The 20,209-nt window shown below is 41.7% G+C and overlaps 1 protein-coding gene across 1 annotated transcript in view; it reads right to left on the bottom strand.

Annotated features, from left to right (window-relative positions):
- Positions 1 to 20,209, bottom strand: part of b4galt2 (UDP-Gal:betaGlcNAc beta 1,4- galactosyltransferase, polypeptide 2) — a 380,928-nt gene that overhangs the window by 202,536 nt on the left and 158,183 nt on the right. The window contains exon 2 of the mRNA XM_060922806.1: positions 19,363 to 19,598. Coding sequence (XP_060778789.1) covers positions 19,363 to 19,598 — 236 coding nt within the window. The remainder of the gene's footprint in view (positions 1 to 19,362; positions 19,599 to 20,209) is intronic.

Below are 20,209 nucleotides of genomic sequence, written 5' to 3'. Positions count from 1 at the left end.
GGGGTTTCTGGCCTGGAAGGGGCATGAGATGGAGTTTGGGGTTGGTCAGGGGTTTCCGGTCTGGAGGGGGCATGAGATGGAATTTGGGGTTGGTCAGGGGTTTCCGGTCTGGAGAGAGCATGAGATGGAGTTTGAGGTTGGTCAGGGGTTTCCGGTCTGGAGGGAGCATGAGATGGAGTTTGAGATTGGTCAGGGGTTTCCGGTCTGGAGGGAGCATGAGATGGAGTTTGAGGTTGGTCAGGGGTTTCCGGTCTGGAGGGAGCATGAGATGGAGTTTGAGATTGGTCAGGGGTTTCCGGTTTGGAGGGAGCATGAGATGGAGTTTGAGGTTGGTCAGGGGTTTCCAGTCTGGAGGGAGCATGAGATGGAGTTTGATGTTAGTCAGGGGTTTCCAGTCTAGAGGGAGCATGAAATGGAGTTTGGGGTTCCTACCAAGAGAATGATAACTGAGTTCTGGGAGCAACAGACTGCAGAGAATACTAGGACTGTGTGCTGGCCAATGTTCTGTTCTTTATTTCCACAGTAATATTTTGTCCACAAAGACTAAGAGACCTAATCCAGGGCTTAAACAAGGACCAGAAATGTTCTTCCTTCAGGGGAATTTCCTACCACACTTCACACATTATTATCAAAAAGTTACAGTGGATACAAACATGAAATGATTTGCCTCATTGGGAAGGGCACGGAGGCAGTTCTTAAGGCCCGGTCACACAGCGCTTTACGGCTTTATCACGGCCAAAACCCGTCAAAAAGTGCTCTCCCGTGAAGCAGACGATATTGTTCGTGTTGATGTCGAAGTTAAGACGTGTTACAGTCGATATACAGACGTGACAGGACGCAGGGGAAAATCGGAACGGCGTCGGACGCGGCAAAAAGTTTTGGACTGCTCAAAACTTTAGACCGCGGACAACCACGGCCGGCACACGTGGTAAAGACGTGCAACACAGGTGAAAAACACGTGATAATCAGTGTCCCGGCCGTTATTAAAACTTGGGGAGACGTGGTAAGACGCGAAAGTTTGGCGGTCTATCACGGGCAGAGCACGGTCATCGGACGGGTGTTACGCGTTGGTATCACGGGATATAGCGTGTGTTTAGCGGCTTATCACTGAGAAATGGATTTTTCCGCGTACATAGCACTGTCTAAGCCCGTTAAACGACGTCTCAAACAAGTTCTAAATTCGATTGATCACTGTCTAATCACTTCTGCATCACTTCTGATTTGCGGCATGTAAATACCGTAATTTTCTGAGACCTCGGCACTTGCAGTCTAGATGTCAAGGGGTGAACATGAACCCTCAACGCTGTGATGTCCTCATGTTAATGCTCCAGCACCAACAGAACCAACTGATACAGGCTCAACATATCCTACCGCTTTTATATGCGCAGCAAGCCGCTCTTCCAACGACGCTGAGCCGCGGTTACCCGTGATTTGGCAGTGCTGCAGCAGTGAAACAGCCGCCGACGGCCATACCCCGTACAAAGCACGGCAAAGCCAAAATTGACCAAAAATTACCACTTACGACCACGTCCACCAGATTTTTGTATCTTTTTGTACGTGATATAGACGCGGAGTGCTGTGTGACCGGGCCTTTATAGAATAATGATGATCCAGGTAAAAGTCTGCAGGGAGAACCAGGTCATTTTGCACCCCAGTGCCCTTTCTGGCATAATTTCCTAAATTTTATTATATTTGTGGCTTGCAAGATTAGTGGCACAAGAAATGAGACTGGCATTGTCTCTCTCAAGGCTGCTGCTTCACCAGTGGCTAATGGGCCACTGGAGGCAAGATGATGAAACATTTTTCTGGCTCTAGAAATATGGCACACTAAAGGCACTTTAAGACAGTAGAAAACAAGCAAAATAAATCCCACCATGCAGGTAGACCAGAGACAGACTCCACTGGGAAGTAATGTAATATCAGGACAATTCCACATGCCAAACTGGCAAAGAATGAATCTGTCAATCCACTGAAACAGAGACAGACTGAGATGAGAGATGGAGCTGTCTGTTGCAAAAATTGTTTTGACTCTGGGAACATGACAGCCATAATGTCAGCAGTCAGACGAGGGCTACTCGTCTACTCGTCTACTAAAAACTTTCACTTAAAATTAACATTTTACCAAGCATGGCTTAGAAAACAACTTCCAATTGCCATGTATTCAAGTATTATCCAAACTTTACTTACCATCCACACACATTCACACACAGAGGCAACGTGTTGTGTTTTGTGAGTTGGGAGGAAACAGAAGAACCCAGAGGAAATACACATGGACATGGGGAGAACATGCAACACTCCACACAGATGGACAATCAGACCCTTTTAGACACTGAAAATGAAATGATTGTACTTTTGCATTTTACATCCACTGGACACATTGTTAGACACAAAATTGCAAGTGCAAATCTATATTTTAATTAGCCTTTTTCCAATTAGCATTGCAACAGAATGTGAATAAAGTCTAGAAAATGCTGCTATACCCATGCCTGGGACAGAATGATAGAATGAGAGAGAAGCGAGAGAAAGGATGGCACAGACGGCTTTATTTTGGCCAGACTTTGTTTTAGACAGACTGTTATGCAGCATCTGCCAGATCTCATTGTTTTCAAAGCACATGGCCTTTGGAGAAGGAAAAGTGCTTGGCTGTAATGTGATTTAGGTTGCCTAATGTTTTTAAAGGAGCCGAGTGTCTCTGAAACACACATGATGAACGGAAACCGGACTCTGAATACAGGACAGACTACTAATGGTGATTTTTTTTCTTTATGATTCTCGCATAATTCTCAACATTAGCCGATTACGTAACCTAATCCTCATTATCCTCACAAAACCTAGCAGTAAGCCAAGGGACACATTCTGTATGAAAGAAATTGGGAAACTGGGAGTTCTAATTGGGAAAGCAAAGCAAGGCTATGAATAGGATTGTGCATTAAGCAGTGATATGGGCTGAAGCAGTTTATCTTCTCACTGTATGAGATGAGGAAATCTGCTAGCATCATTTGTGCCATGAATATGCTGTGGTTGAATTGCCATGTCACTTGGCATTTAAGAACTCAAACAGCTGTCAGCATGTTTCACATGTTTGATGAGACTGTGTGGAAAATGGTGCACTTTCTGATCTAAGATGAGAAACTAACAAAACGTTAATAAATAAAGCTTTGTTTTTACAGGAAAAAGCTCATTTTTAGAACCTGAGCACTGGAGGTGCAAGGCCCAAAGATTCTTCTAATTATTCCTTCTTATTATAATTCTTCTTTTTCTTCAAGACTTGGCCATTTTTGAGGTGGTTCCCATGGTCAAAAACTCATGAAATTTGGTACACACATCAGTCCTGGCCACTGCTACTCAGGGATACCTGGGAACTCCATAGCACCCCCACATGTCATTGAGACTTCTGCCTGGTATATACAGTGGTGCTTGAAAGTTTGTGAACCCTTTAGAATTTTATATATTTCTGCATAAATATGACCTTAAACAACATCAGATTTTCACACAAGTCCTAGAAGTAGATAAAGAGAAGCCAGTTAAACAAATGAGAGAAGAAATATTATACTTGGTCATTTATTTATTGAGGAAAATGATCCAATATTACATATCTGTGAGTGGCAAAAGTAAGTGAACCTTTGCTTTCAGTATCTGGTGTGACCCCCTTGTGCAGCAATAACTGCAACTAAATGTTTCCTGTAACTGTTGATCAGTCCTGCACACCGGCTTGGAGGAATTTTAGCCCGTTCCTCCGTACAGAACAGCTTCAACTCTGGGATGTTGGTGGGTTTCCTCACATGAACTGCTCGCTTCAGGTCCTTCCACAAGATTTCAATTGGATTAAGGTCAGGACTTTGACTTGGCCATTCCAAAACATTAACTTTATTCTTCTTTAACCATTCTTTGGTAGAATGACTTGTGTGCTTAGGGTCATTGTCTTGCTGCATGACCCACCTTCTCTTGATATTCAGTTCATGGACAGATGTCCTGACATTTTCCTTTAGAATTTGCTGGTATAATCCAGCATTCATTGTTCCATCAATGATGGCAAGCCATCCTGGCCCAGATGCAGCAAAACAGGCCCAAACCATGATACTACCACCACCATGTTTCACAGATGGGATAAGGTTCTTATGTTGGAATGCAGTGTTTTCCTTTCTCCAAACATAACGCTTCTCATTTAAACCAAAAAGTTCTATTTTGGTCTCATCCATCCACAAAACATTTTTCCAATAGCCTTCTGGCTTGTCCACGTGATCTTCAGCAAACTGCAGATGAGCAGCAATGTTCTTTTTGGAGAGCAGTGGCTTTCTCCTTGCAACCCTGCCATGCACACCATTGTTGTTCAGTGTTCTCCTGATGGTGGACTCATGAACATTAACATTAGCCAATGTGAGAGAGGCCTTCAGTTGCTTAGAAGTTACCCTGGGGTCCTTTGTGACCTCGCCAACTATTACATCCCTTGATCTTGGAGTGATCTTTGTTGGTTGACCACTCCTGGGGAGGGTAACAATGGTCTTGAATTTCCTCCATTTCTACACAATCTGTCTGACTGTGGATTGGTGGAGTCCAAACTCTTTAGAGATGGTTTTGTAACCTTTTCCAGCCTGATGAGCATCAACAATGCTTTTTCTGAGGTCCTCAGAAATCTCCTTTGTTCGTGCCATGATACACTTCCACAAACATGTGTTGTGAAGATCAGACTTTGATAGATCCCTGTTCTTTAAATAAAACAGGGTGCCCACTCACACCTGATTGTCATTCCATTGATTGAAAACACCTGACTCTAATTTCACCTTCAAATTAACTGCTAATCATAGAGGTTCACATACTTTTGCCACTCACAAATGTGTAATATTGGATCATTTTCCTCAATAAATAAATGACCAAGCATAACATTTTTGTCACATTTGTTTAACTGGGTTCTCTTTATCTACTTTTTGGACTTGTGTGAAAATCTGATGATGTTTTAGGTCAGATTTATGCAGAAATATAAAACATTCTAAAGGGTTCACAAACTTTCAAGCACCACTGTAGTTTCACCTGTCCATGTCAAAATTGGTAGGTGTGTGTGGTGCCCCAAGATGAACAAAATTGTAATGTACACTGTATTAGCCATACTCAACAGGAAGTGAGTTATTTTGGTTTTGTGCATTTCACACGTGTTACATTTTGACGTTCTTCTTGGCAGTTTGTTGGATTCATGCCAGATTTGGTATACATGTTGTCAAGATGTTACTGATTTTGAATTGCAAAGGGATTTGCGATATCTTGCAAGATGTTGAAAAGGCAAAACAATAAATTTATATGTTTAGCCATGCAAACAGGAAATGTGTCATAAATTTGCCATGCATTGCCTGATATGGCTCAAATGTCACAGGTTATAGGATATGGTTTTGATGATATCCACATGCCCAAAGTGACCTTCTGGTATAGCACCACCCTTTGGCAACAGAAAGGGTGGCTTTTTCATCAATATCTGCTATACCGCTCCTAGACGGTTCATCAGATTCATTCCAGATTTGGATGACCACGTGTGACGGGTCGCGGAACAGGAGGTGCTCAGGCCCTTCATCGGCGCTTGTGGCTATATTGTACTCTGAAGCTAAAAGAAGCACTGTGGTGTGACATTTGTGTTTTACGCCTGACAGCTCTGTGCATCAGCCTTAACTGACCAAACGATGGCCATGGAAAACAGACAGGAAGCACAATGCTAATAATTCCCACAAGATGCTCTCCTCTCTCTGTGTGACATGGATAATGACACTCTGTGGCAGCTATGTGATTGCATATAACGCCTACATTACAGGTGTGTGTGTGTGTGTTTCAGAGAGTGTGGGAGTGAGCAATAGTGGGAGTTATTAGGACAAAAGAGGGCAGACAGTGAATGGACACAAGTAACCACAGCTCATTAACTACCGAGGACAAGTTTAGTAGGCTCAAAAATGCATACACGCACGTACACACATGGTCTGTAGAGACTTCAATACCATACAGCAGACTATAAAAGTTTAATTGCATATTAGAAAACTTGCTTGATTCATTTGCTTACTTGTGTTTCTAAACCCAAGAAAAAAAAAACTTAAAAAAAATAACATACACAGATGGTTCATAGATGTGGTGGGACAGCTCTTCATAAAGCAAGCTAGCTCACGAACTGACAAGAAATTATTATCTGTATCCCACTGGTAGATGAAATGTCTCCAAATCCTATGCCATGCAATTTGTAGAAATGTTCACAGCTCAATCAGTTTTATATTTCCTCCAGTCATTGATTTAAAAACGAAATAATTAAGACCCTACACTCCTGGAAACAGTTCTTTGAATTGTTCCTCTGGGGGGACATGTAAAACGTTGATGTAGAACCTTACAACAATGGTTCTCCCAGTCAGGAAGAGTTCTGAATAGAATCCCTTTATAAAGAAACAAAGGCTACAGTCACACAACAGCTTGCGATGCTTTGCAATGCGTTATTGATGAAAATTAGCCGTTTAGTGGCGATGCTTCCCCAAGCTTTAGGAAGTATTCCCAAACCCATCTGTGAGTGTTCGCTGCTTAGTTTTCCGACGAAAATATCACCACCAAATTTCAATACATGCATTGAAATTTCACAGCATTTTTGGCTGCTCGAAGTGGAGACACATGAAAAAACAACTTGCGAAGCTCAGACAATATTCACCATGCATCACACAATTGGTGGCAATGCTACCAATTTTTCATCACCAAATGTTTGTAAACACATCACGAGCTGTAGTGTGACCATAACCTAAAGAACTATTCAAGAACCCCCATTTTTGAGAGCTTAACTAGTTAGTATTCAGAACGACTAGCTTAGAAACTACCTAATCCATAAATTTATCCATTCATTTTACCACACATTTATGTCTAAACATCTAAATATTCATCCATATCCAATAAATTATCTTTGTACACATCTATTAATCCATATATTTTTATTTCTATCCATTTATGAATGTATACAAATATGTATGGATGGATTTGTGTATGTGTACAAATATTTATTATACACACACAAGTGTCTTACTGGGAATTACACAACTCATATTCTTCATATGATCTACATCTGGGAAGCTGAGTAACATATTTCCTGATATTTCATTCTGATTATGTCACTCCCAGTGTTTTCCTGCTGACTAGACGCGCACTGTCAAAATGGCGAACCAGTTCAAAATTAAAATTATTTTGATTTTTTTTTTGTGGCTGTGTCCATATAATGTAAAGAGCATTACATGATGGTGTGAAAACATGAAGTTTATCTTCTCGTGTTGAAAATATTTTACTCATTCACTTCACTCACTTGTGATACAGTGTCTTGCAAAAGTATTCCTCCCCCTTGGTGTTTGTCCTGTTTTGTTGCATTACAAGCTGGAAATAAACTGGATTTTTGGAGGGTTAGCACCATTCGATTTACACAACATGCCTCCAACTTTAAAGGTGAAAATTGTTGTTTTATTATGACACAAACAATAATGAAGGTGAAAAAACAGAAATCTGGAGTGTGCATAGGTATTCACTCCCTTTCGCATGAAACTCCTAAATAAGAGCTGGTCCAACCAATTCACTTAATAAGTCACATAATTAGTTGATTAACATCCACCTGTGTGCAATCAAAGTGTCACATGATCTGTCACATGATGTCTGTAAAAATCAACCTGTTCTGGAAGGACCCTGACTCTGCAACACTACTAAGCAAGCAACATGAAAACCAAGGAGCCTCCAAACAGGTCAGAGCCAAAGTTATGGAGAAGTATAGATCTGGGTTGGGTGATAAAAAAAATATCCCAAACTTTGAATATCCCAGGGAGCACCATTAAATCCATCCATCCATCCATCCATTATCTGTAGCCACCTATCCTGTTCTACAGGGTCGCAGGCAAGCTGGAGCCTATCACAGCTGAATATGGGCAAGAGGCAGGGTACACCCTGGACAAGTCACCAGGTCATCACAGGGCTGACAGAGAGACAAACAACCATTCACACCTATAGTCAATTTAGAGCCACCAATTAACCTAACCTGCATGTCTTTGGACTGTGGGGGAAACTGGAGCACCCGGAGGAAACCCACACAGACACGAGGAGAACATGCAAACTCCGCACAGAATGGCCCTTGCCAGCCGCTGAGCTTGAACCCAGGACCTTCTTGCTGTGAGGCAACAGTGCTAACCACTATACCACCATGCCGCCCCACCATTAAATACATTTTAGCAAAATGGAAAGAATATGGCATCACTACAAACCTGACAAGACAAGGCCACCCACCAAAACTCACAGACCAGGCAAGGACAGCATTAATCAGAGATGCAACAAAGACACCAAAGATAACACTAAAGGAGCTGCAAAGATCCACAGTGGAGATGGGAGTATCTGTCCATAGGACCACTTTAAGCTGTACACGCCACGAAGCGGGGCTTTATGGAAGAGTGGCCAGAAAAAAGTCATTGCTTAAGAAAACATGTTTGGAGTTTGCCCAACAGCATGTGGCAGACTCCCCAAACACATGAAAGAAGATTCTCTGGTCAAATGAGACTAAAATTGATCTTTTTGGCCATCATGGGAAATGCCATGCGTGGCGCAAACCCAACACCCTGAGAACACCATTCCTACAGTGAAGCATATTGATGGCAGCGTCATGTTGTGGGGATGTTCTTTTCATCTGCAGGGACAGGAAAGCTGATCAGGACTGAAGGAAAGGTGGATGGCACTAAATACAGGGCAATTCTGGAGGAAAACCTGTTCGAGTCAGTCAGAGGTTTGAGACTGGGACAAAGGTTCCCTTAGTGTTTCTAAGATGGCGGCGCACACAGATGCAGCGGCTCTTCACTCTCTGGTCCGGTATTTCTTTTGTGTGTTCTTGTTGGTTTGTCTGCTCATGAATGTGAAGTTTAGTTGGGCGAATCCCATCTATAGTCGACTGGATATTTTGAACATCGGACATTGATGCAATCAAGCAGTTACAAATGATTTTCTGAGGACACACAACATACCAGAGGAGATAGCCAGAACACCGGGCTCTCCATGGATTGTTATTGGCTCCAGCAAGCGTCGAAGGCAGCGCAGACACAGGAAACAAAAGCACGGATGCTGATCAGGACTACTTGCTAGGCTAAAGAAACAACCACATAAACCACCTCTTCCCAGCATCTTCCTCACCAATGCCAGATCCATCACCAACAAAATGGACGAGTTACATCTCCAGAGTTCCATGAACAACTTCATAAAAGACTGTTGCATTCTACTAATAACAGAAACATGGCTAAACCTGCACATTCCTGATGCTGCTAGCAGGCCACACAGTGTTTCACTGGGACAGAAACAAAGACTCCAGTAAGAACAAAGGTGGCGGGCTCTGCATTTATGTACACAGCAACTGGTGCACCAACACCATCATCATAGGAAGGCATTGTTCTCCTGATCTGGAGTTCCTGATGATTAAGTGCAGGCCCTTCTACCTTCTAAGAGAGTTTACCGCTGTAATTGTCACAGCTGTTTACATTCCACCAGACACTAATGCTAGCACAGCACACACAACTGCTAAATGCCATCAACTCCCAACTGGATACCAACCCCGAGGCTGTACATATCATAGCTGGGGACTTCAACCACGCAGATTTAAAAGCAGTTCTCCCGAAATTCCATCAACATATCAGGTGTGCAATCAGGGGGAAAAAACACTTTGGACAAAGCCTACTCAAACATCAAGAATGGATATAAGACCACATCACTACCTCACTTAGGATAGTCAGACAACCTATCCATACTCCTAACCCCTGCATACACCCCCCCTAAGGAAGAAAGCTCCCCCCACCACCAAAACCATGAAAGCATGGCCTGAAAAAAGCAATCTCACAGCTCCAGGACTGCTTTGAAAGCATGAACTGGGACATTTTTGAGGAGCATGACCTAGACGAGTACATATCAGCAGTGCTCTGTTACATCAACAACTGTGTTGACAGTGTCACTCAGTGTGTTTACATGCACATAGAGAAAATCGAATTTCTGCCGTAGCTCGACTGAAATCGAAGTTCTAAATGCCATGGAAACACCTTAGCTCGGCTGAAATCGAACCGAACTGGATTTCTCGTAATCGAGCTACGCGACCTAGATTATGCGATTGTAGCCGAGCTACTTAGTGCATGTAAACCCTATCGAGCTACGTAGTCGAGCTACTTACTTCAGCACTGCCCCTTCCGGAAGTGACGAGTGACGAGACCACAAGCGGGAAACACAACAGCCTCGGTCGGCATGACAACAGTAGTGAGATGAGAAATACACACACTGCAATTTAAACAAGGTCTAAGTAAAATTCATCAGCTTTGAATCATATAGTCTAGTATATGCTCATATAATGTGTTCTTCTTGTGAACACGGAACTGATAACTTTGTTTATACTCTTGAATAGCTCTTCTTCATGACGACAACCGGAAGTGTACCAACACGATGGGGCGTGTAGTGCCACCTGTGGCTCGGGTGCACAATGTACCTCACACAATAGCTCAATTTCCTTGTGTGCATGTAGGATTGGATTTCTCTGGCACCCCTGCTGGGACCCTTAGCTTGATTACCGACAGTAGCTCGATTTGGATGTGCATGTAAATGCGCTGACTGTTGACAAATGTATTTGGATACATTCCAACCAGAAACCCTGGATGATGGAGAACTCTCCTGAAGGCTCACAATGCTGCATTTAAATCTGAGGACAAAGCCCTATACAGCACAGCCAGAGCCAACCTCAAGAGAGCCATCAAAGGTGCTAAAGCTGAGTATGGGAAAAAGATTGAGGACCATTTTGCCTACAACAACCCGCAGAGACTATGGCAGGGGATTCAGCACATCACCAATTACAAAAACAGCAATCACAGGACTGTTGAGGTGAATGCCGCATTAGCAGAGGAGCTTAACTGCTTCTTTGTCCAATTTGAAGTAAGAATGGCAGCGGTAGCAGACATTACAACCACTCCCACCTAAAACAGCCACATGCTCAGTGTACAAGAGCACAAAGTGAGGCATGTGCTCAGGGCTGTCAACCCCAGGAAGGTTGCAGGACCAGATGGAGTGACAGGAAGAGTACTGAGAGAATGCACAGACCAGCTCTCAGCAGTCTTCACAAACATCTTCAACCTGTCCCTGTCCAAGGCCACCATCCCGACCTGCCTAAAATCAGCAATGATTATTCCAGTACCAAAGAAATCAGTCATCAGTGGCCTCAATGACTACTGCCCAGTAGCACTCACCCCAATCATCATGAATTGCTTTGAGAAGCTGGTCCAGCAGCACATCAAAACCAACCTCCCAGCCACCTTCAACCCACACCAGTTTGCCTACTGATCAAACAGGTCTACTGAGGATGTGATAACCACTGCCCTACACACTGCACTTTGCCACCTCGAACAGCAGGGCAGCTACGTGAGGATGCTCTTCATAGACTACAGCTCTGCATTCAATACAGTCATCCCAGACAGACTGATTCCCAAACTGTCTGACCTAAGACTCTCCCAAACCATCTGCCACTGGATCAAGGACTTCTTCAGCAACTGCTACCAGATGGTAAGACTAAGGCCCCATACCTCATCCATCCTCATTCTCAGCACTAGAGCCCCACTGGGCTGTGTGCTGAGCCCCCCTCCTCTATGCCCTTTACACCCACAACTGCGCTCCCACCCACCCTACCAACACCATCATCAAGTTCACAGACAGCACAACTGTGGTTGGACTTATCTTAAGAGATGATGAGACAGCCTACAGGGATGATGTCCAGAAGCTGACAAGGTGATGTGAAGAAAACAACCTTGCCCTGAACCCATCAAAAACAAAAGAACTCAGACTTCTGAAAACACAACAAGGACTACACTCCATTGCTAATCAGTGGGGGTCAGAGTGGAAAGTGTGCCCACTTTCAAGTTCCTGGGCACACACATTGTAGAGGACCTCACCTGGAACACAAACTCCACAGCGACAGTGAAAAAGGCACAGCAGTGACTGTACTTCCTGAGGATCCACAAGAAGAACAACCTCCATGAGCAGCTGCTAGTGACCTACTACCATTACTCAATCGAGAGTGTGTTGACATACTGCATCGCCACGTGGTACACCAGCAGCTCTGTGGCAGACAAGAAAGCTCTTCAAAGAGTCATCGACTCTGCACAGAAGATCATTGGCTGCCCACTGCCCTCTCGAGAGCAACTCTACACCACCTGTTGCCTCAGCAGAGCCACCAACATCCTAAAGGATCCTTCCCACCCTGGACACCAGCTTCTTGAACCACTGCCCTCTGGTAGATGGTTCAGGTCCATTGCATCATGGACAAATAGACTGAAGAACAGCTTTTACCCAAGTGTATGTGAACTGAACAAAGCCAGTCACCTACACAGATGCCAGCAGTACAGACAGAAACAGGACTGAACTGTAACACAAACTGTCTACACTTCTACATGCTTACCTCTTACCTAAATAGTATATGTTTTTACAACCACATGCACCTTATTCTCTTCATCACATTTATTTATTTATATTGCTCCTGCTCAACTGGACTCTGTCAACATGGGTAAATGTGCAATTATCACACCTAATTGTGCAATACATTCACTTATCACTGTCCAATAACCCACTGACTGATCGTTGTGCTGTATCATAGGTCACACCCTAGATACATAGGATTACATTTATTTTTTATAAGCAGTTCTGGTATAGATATGTTTATCTTTTTTATCTATCTATCTATCTATCTATCTATCTATCTATCTATCTATCTATCTATCTATCTATCTATCTATCTATCTATCTATCTAGTACAGATTTATCTTTTTGCTTGAATGTTTATCTTGTCTGATTATCTTTTTTTCCCCCTTAATTCTAAGTATTTGTATGAATACACCAACTGGATTGCTTGCTTCAATTTCACTGTACTGTATGGTGCAGTGACAATAAAGGAATCTTGAATCTTGAGGTTCATGTTCCAGCAGGACAATGACCCTAAACATCCTGCTAAAGCTACACTGGAGTGGTTTAAAAGGAAACATTTAAATGTCTTGGAATGGCCTAGTCAAAGCCCAGACCTCAATCCAATTGAGAATCTGTGGCATAACTTGAAGATTGCTGTACACCAATGCAAACCATCTAACTTGAAGGAGTTGGAGCAGTTTTGCCTTGAAGAATGGGCAAAAATCCCAGTGGCTAGATGTGCTAAGCTAATAGAGACATACCCCAAGAGACTTGCAGCTGTAATTGTTTCAAAATGTGGCTTTACAAATTATTGACTTGGGGGTGAATACCTATGCACATGCCAGGTTTCTGTTTTTTCATCTTAATTATTGTTTGTGTCACAATAAAACAATAATTTTCACCTTTAAATTTGGAGGCATGTTGTGTAAATCAAATGGTGCTAACCCCCCCATCCATTTTAATTCCAGCTTGTAATGCGACAAAACAGGCCAAACACAAAGGGGGATGAATACTTTTGCAAGACACTGTATATACATTCACCACTCTGAGATAAGATTCATATCTTTGTACAACCGTGTACAACCCCGATTCCAAAAAAGTTGGGACAAAGTACAAATTGTAAATAAAAACGGAATGCAATAATTTACAAATCTCAAAAACTGATATTGTATTCACAATAGAACATACACAACATATCAAATGCCGAAAGTGAGACATTTTGAAATTTCATGCCAAATATTGGCTCATTTGAAATTTCATGACAGCAACACATCTCAAAAAAGTTGGGACGGGGCAATAAGAGGCTGGAAAAGTTAAAGGTACAAAAAAGGAACAGCTGGAGGACCAAATTGCAACTCATTAGGTCAATTGGCAATAGGTCATTAACATGACTGGGTATAAAAAGAGCATCTTGGAGTGGCAGCGGCTCTCAGAAGTAAAGATGGGAAGAGGATCACCAATCCCCCTAATTCTGTGCCGACAAATAGTGGAGCAATATCAGAAAGGAGTTCGACAGTGTAAAATTGCAAAGAGTTTGAACATATCATCATCATCATCATCTACAGTGCATAATATCATCAAAAGATTCAGAGAATCTGGAAGAATCTTTGTGCGTAAGGGTCAAGGCCGGAAAACCATACTGGGTACCCGTGATCTTCGGGCCCTTAGATGGCACTGCATCACATAGAGGCAAGGCAAGGCAAGGCAAGTTTATTTATATAGCACATTTCATACACAATGGCAGTTCAATGTGCTTTACAGAAGTAAAAACAAAAACAGTAAACAATAGAGAAATAAAATTACATAAAATAATTTTATTTTTATTCTAAAACAATTAATTAAAAGAATTAAAAGAATTAAAAGAAAATAATAAGAATTATCTCATCTCAAATCATTATCTCTAGCCGCTTTATCCTTCTACAGGGTCGCAGGCAAGCTGGAGCCTATCCCAGCTGACTACAGGTGAAAGGCGGGGTACACCCTGGACAAGTCGCCAGGTCATCACAGGGCTGACACATAGACACAGACAACCATTCACACTCACATTCACACCTACGGTCAATTTAGAGTCACCAGTTAACCTAACCTGCATGTCTTTGGACTGTGGGGGAAACCGGAGCACCCGGAGGAAACCCACGCAGACACGGGGAGAACATGCAAACTCCACACAGAAAGGCCCTCACTGGCCACGGGGCTCGAACCCGGACCTTCTTGCTGTGAGGCAACAGCGCTAACCACTACACCACCATGCCGCCCTTAATAAGAATTAAACAATAGTAAAAATAAAATAATAAAATGAAGTAGTAGTTCAAATAGGATGAGAGAAAAAAACCCCAGCAGAATAGAATAAAGAATAAAATAGAATAAAGTTAAAGTAAATGTAAAACATGCAGAGAAAGTAAAGATTATAAAAAATGTAAAGAAGACAATATTAATTATTTAACAGAAAGCATCTGAAAACAGCTTGGTCTTTAACCTAGATTTGAAGCTGCCAACAGCAGGAGCATTTTTAATGTCCTCTGGCAGTTGGTTCCATAGCTGTACTGCATAGTAGCTAAAAGCTGCTTCACCATACTTTGTTTTAACAACTGGTTTTAATAGTAAATTTTTCTGTTTTGATCTGGTAGATCTGATTGGGTTAGGCCGCTGCAACATATCAGAGAGGTAATTGGGCCCTGTACCATTTAGAGATTTGTATACCAGCAGCAATACTTTAAAGTCAATTCTGTAGCTTACTGGAAGCCAGTGAAGGGACCTTAGAATTGGAGTAATGTGCTCTGTTCTTTTTGTTTGTGTGAGAACCCTAGCCGCTGCATTTTGAACCAGCTGAAGTCGTTTGATGGTCTTTTTTGGCAGGCCTGTGAAAAGGCCATTGCAGTAATCAACCCTACTAGAGATGAAGGCATGTATTAGTTTTTCCAGATCATTTTTTGACATAAGTCCTCTTAGTTTGGAAATGTTTTTTAGGTGATAAAATGCCGTTTTAGTGATTGCTTTCATGTGACTGTCAAAGTTTAGCTCGCTGTCAATGAAAACACCAAGATTTTTAACCATTTCTTTAGTTTTAATCCCTTTTGTGTCAAGAATAGTGGTAATCCTGAGTCTTTCATCTTTTTTTCCAAATAGAATTACTTCTGTTTTATCTGTGTTCAGCTGAAGAAAATTTTGTGACATCCAGCTATTGATTTGATCGATACACTGGCAGAGACATTCAAGGGGGGCATAATCATTAGGTGATAGAGCAAAATAAATTTGGGTGTCATCTGCATAGCAGTGATACAAAATTGAATTTTTATTGATAATTTGCCCAAGTGGGAGCATATAAAGGTTGAAAAGTAATGGTCCAAGAATCGACCCCTGGGGGACACCACAGGTCAAGGACATTGACGTTGAGGAACAATTTCCCAGGGTAACAAAGAAGCTTCTATCTTTTAAGTATGAATTTAACCAATTGATAACTTTACCAGTCAATCCAACCCAGTGTTCAAGTCGATATAGCAGTATGTTGTGATCAACAGTATCAAAAGCTGCACTGAGGTCCAGTAATACCAGGACCGATGTTTTGCCTGCATCAGTATTAAGACGTATGTCATTTATAACTTTAATCAGCGCTGTTTCAGTGCTATGATTGGCACGAAATCCTGACTGAAAATTATCAAAACGGCTGTTTGATATCAAGAAGGCAGTTAATTGATTGAAGACAATTTTTTCCAGGATTTTCCCGATGAATGGTAAATTTGATATTGGCCTGTAGTTATTTAACACTGAAGGATCCAGATTATTTTTTTAAAGAAGGGGCTTTACAACGGCTTTTTTTAGGGACACAGGAACAACGCCAGTCTCCAGGGATGTATTTATAATTTGAAGCACATCTGTAATTATAAGATGAAGAACAGACTTAAAAAAGTTGGTGGGCAGAATGTCCAATTCAGATGTTGAGGAACTGAGATTTTGTACAGTTTTTTCAAGAGTCTCATAATCAATTAAACAAAATTCTGACATTGTGTTGAAGTTATCTATCTGTGTCATTGGTGATTGCAGTTTTTCAATTTTTTGCAACTGAGATATATTATGAGAAATATTCTGCCGTATTTTATCAATTTTACCTTTGAAAAAGGATGCAAACTCATTGCATTTATTAACTGAGAGAAGTTCAGGTGCTAATTGTGGTGGGGGATTAGTTAGCTTCTCTACTGTTGAAAATAGCACACGGGCATTGTTCATATTCCTGCTGATGATGTTGGAGAAGAAAGACTGTCTTGCTTTACGAATTTCATAATTATAATTACAAAGCATCTCTTTATGGATTTGATAATGGATGTGAAGTTTAGATTTGCGCCATTTTCTTTCAGTCTTTCTACATTCTCTCTTTAGCAGTTTAACAGCCGGGTACTGCTTCCATGGTGCTTTCTGCTTATCATTGACTCTTTTGATTTTGAACGGAGCAATATCATCCATAATTTGGGTCATATTTAAATTAAAAAATTCCAGTAAATCATCTACAGAGTCTGACATTTTGGTTGAGTTCTGAGAGAGAGCTTGCTCAAAGAGAGCACATGTGTTGTCTTTTATGACGCTCCTACCTATAGTCGTTGAGCTGTTCTGAATGTGAGGAGACATAGAAACATCAAAGAAAACACAGAAATGATCAGATAAGGCCAGAGGTGGTGTCAGAGATGGATGCATTTGGAAGACAACAAATAATCGTCCCATAACCTTTTAATTGTCTTACAGTGGAATCACCAAGAACAAGGGTTGTGGGATCAGGTGGTGTTACGAGCTGCTTTTTGCCTCTTCTTACAGCTCTTCGATCTTGGTGCGATCTCTTTTTACTATGTGTTTGTCCGCTTGAAAAATCCTCTTCCACATCCCTAAGGCATTCAAATTTGTTTTGAAGCCTTATGGGCTGTGGATTTTCCACAGGATTGTAGATCCTATTGTAATTTGTAGAACGAGCTGGTGTTGAAGTAATTACTCTTTTGTTTTTATTTTTGGGCTTACCACCCATCATTTGCCAGTTTTCTGTACTCACATTTTGTCCAGCTTGATTTATGAATTCTTCCACTTGATCTGCAATGTCCTCGGTCTGTCGGAGTGCAATCTCTGCATTCTCAGCCACTGTTTCTGTACTCCTTACCTGAGATATCGCTTTTAATTCGTCCGTCTTTGGCAGAGCATTAATCTTTGATTCCAGAATAGAAATCCTCTGTTCTAGTTCCATGCATTTTCTGCAGGATTTTTTGCTCCCTGGCATTTTGTAAAAAAAAAAAAAAAAATAGTGGAAATTAAATTAAAATTAAATTAAAAGCTTATAAAGATGAAAAATAAAATGAGAAAAAAAAATAGTGGAAATTCAATGAGAAAGTAAAGTATAGAAATAAAGATCAAGAAAAGCCATGCAAAGCATGCTAGAGGCATGCTTCTGTATTGGAAATCACAAAATGGGCTCAGGAATATTTCCAGATAACATTATCTGTGAACACAATTCACCATGCCATCCGCTGTTGCCAGCTAAAACTCTATAGTTCAAAGAAGAAGCCGTATCTAAACATGATCCAGAAGCGCAGACGTCTTCTCTGGGCCAAGGCTCATTTAAAATGGACTGTGGCAAAGTGGAAAACTGTTCTGTGGTCAGACAAATCAAAATTAGAAGTTCTTTATGGAAATCAGGGACGCCATGTCATTCAGACTAAAGAGGAGAAGGACGACCCAAGTTGTTATCAGCGCTCAGTTCAGAAGCCTGCATCTCTGATGGTATGGGGTTGCATTAGTGCGTGTGGCATGGGCAGCTTACACATCTGGAAAGACACCATCAATGCTGAAAGGTATATCCAGGTTCTACAGCAACATATGCTCCCATCCAGATGACGTCTCTTTCAGGGAAGACCTTGCATTTTCCAACATGACAATGCCAAACCACATACTGCATCAATTACAGCATCATGGCTGCGTAGAAGAAGGGTCCGGGTACTAAACTGGCCAGCCTGCAGTCCAGATCTTTCACCCATAGAAAACATTTGGCGCATCATAAAATGGAAGATACGACAAAAAAGACCTAAGACAGTTGAGCAACTAGAATCCTACATTAGACAAGAATGGGTTAACATTCCTATCCCCAAACTTGAGCAACTTGTCTCCTCAGTCCCCAGACGTTTACAGACTGTTGTAAAGAGAAAAGGGGATGTCTCACAGTGGTAAACATGGCCTTGTCCCAACTTTTTTGAGATGTGTTGTTGTCATGAAATTTAAAATCACCTAATTTTTCTCTTTAAATGATACATTTTCTCAGTTTAAACATTTGATATGTCATCTATGTTCTATGCTGAATAAAATATGGAATTTTGAAATTTCCACATCATTGCTTTCCGTTTTTATTTACAATTTGTACTTTGTCCCAACTTTTTTGGAATTGGGGTTGTAATATCCTCTGTATGGATGGATGGATGGATGGATGGATGGTGGTAGGTACAGAGAGAGAGATTGAGAGAGAGAGAGAGAGAGAAAGATTTTTCTATCATCAGCATTGTTTTTATTTTACATTTGCTGCCCATATATGGCAACTGAAACCTTTATGCTACAAAATGTGAACACAGTGACTCAGTGTTGGCCCACTTTCAGTAGTTTGTCTCAGCACATAAACCCATCAGAGATATCCTTTACTTTACAGTTCACTCCCAATACCATCTATCAAAAGCTTTTTGGCCCTCCACTGATGGAGTCTTCACTGCATTCGGCCTCTGTGCACCCGCCCCAAGAATAAGACAGATGGAGTCAAACTTTTGAACGATGCTGTTATTTTGTTTCTGCAACACTCTAGAATGAGTAATATATCCTCAAACCTGTAATCAGATACCATTATCATCAGGAGGCTTGGCTAGGAACTCAAACATGCACGCACACACACACGCCCACACACACCTGGTTGACGATGTAGATCCCATAGTCGATCTTCTGCCGCCGAAGGATGGGGTGCAGGTAATGGAGCCAGTATTTCAGGTGGTGTTCTCTGTGCCGAAATGGAATGATAATGGCTACTTTTTGCTTCGGCCGACAGTCTGGTGGTGTGTATTTGCCCCCTTCTGTCACATTGGGATTTTCCCTCTGCACCCTTTCCATGCTCATCAGAGAGCTGAACTCAATCAGGAGACGTCCCACTGCACACACAACACAAACACGGTTAGAAAAATTGCACGTTACTTATCCGTGTTGAATGGAACAATAAAATGCTGCATTCAATTTGCTTTTACCTGTACAGCACTTTTAACCATAAGCATTATGCCCTCATTTTGAAATCCAGAAGCAACAGTTGCAAGAAATACAACTATTATATTGAAATACATCATATGTCAAGAACACCTTATTGGCTTTACAATAGTCTAATAATTACTAAGACCAAAAATACTTTGCAATATAGGTCAACAAGTTAAAGTCCCTCCCATGCCAGGACCTGGTATTCTCAGGTAGTCTCCTGTCGCAGTACTAACCAGGAACTTAAGGCGCATTGGGCGGCACTGATCTCAGTTTCTATAACCCTCAGCTTCTCACCTATTATATAACTAGGGTTACAGTGGAGGGCCAGTCCTCTGGTAACTGTGAGAGTTTAACTCCCTGCTTGCCTCTGTATTGCAGTGCCTTGCCAGATGGCAGGAGGCATCATTTTTATGATGGTCTGACTGCGAGTAGAACCGACGATCTCCCAGTTGAGCGGCGGACATGCTAACCACTAGGCCAACTCACGATCCTGCAATATAGGTATAGTGCATAA

This window comes from Neoarius graeffei, chromosome 1 (genome assembly GCF_027579695.1).
Source record: "Neoarius graeffei isolate fNeoGra1 chromosome 1, fNeoGra1.pri, whole genome shotgun sequence".
In the NCBI taxonomy this organism is placed as follows: Eukaryota; Metazoa; Chordata; class Actinopteri; order Siluriformes; family Ariidae; genus Neoarius; species Neoarius graeffei.
Note: the sequence above shows the minus strand (reverse complement) of the source record. Positions and strands in the feature narration are given on the sequence as shown.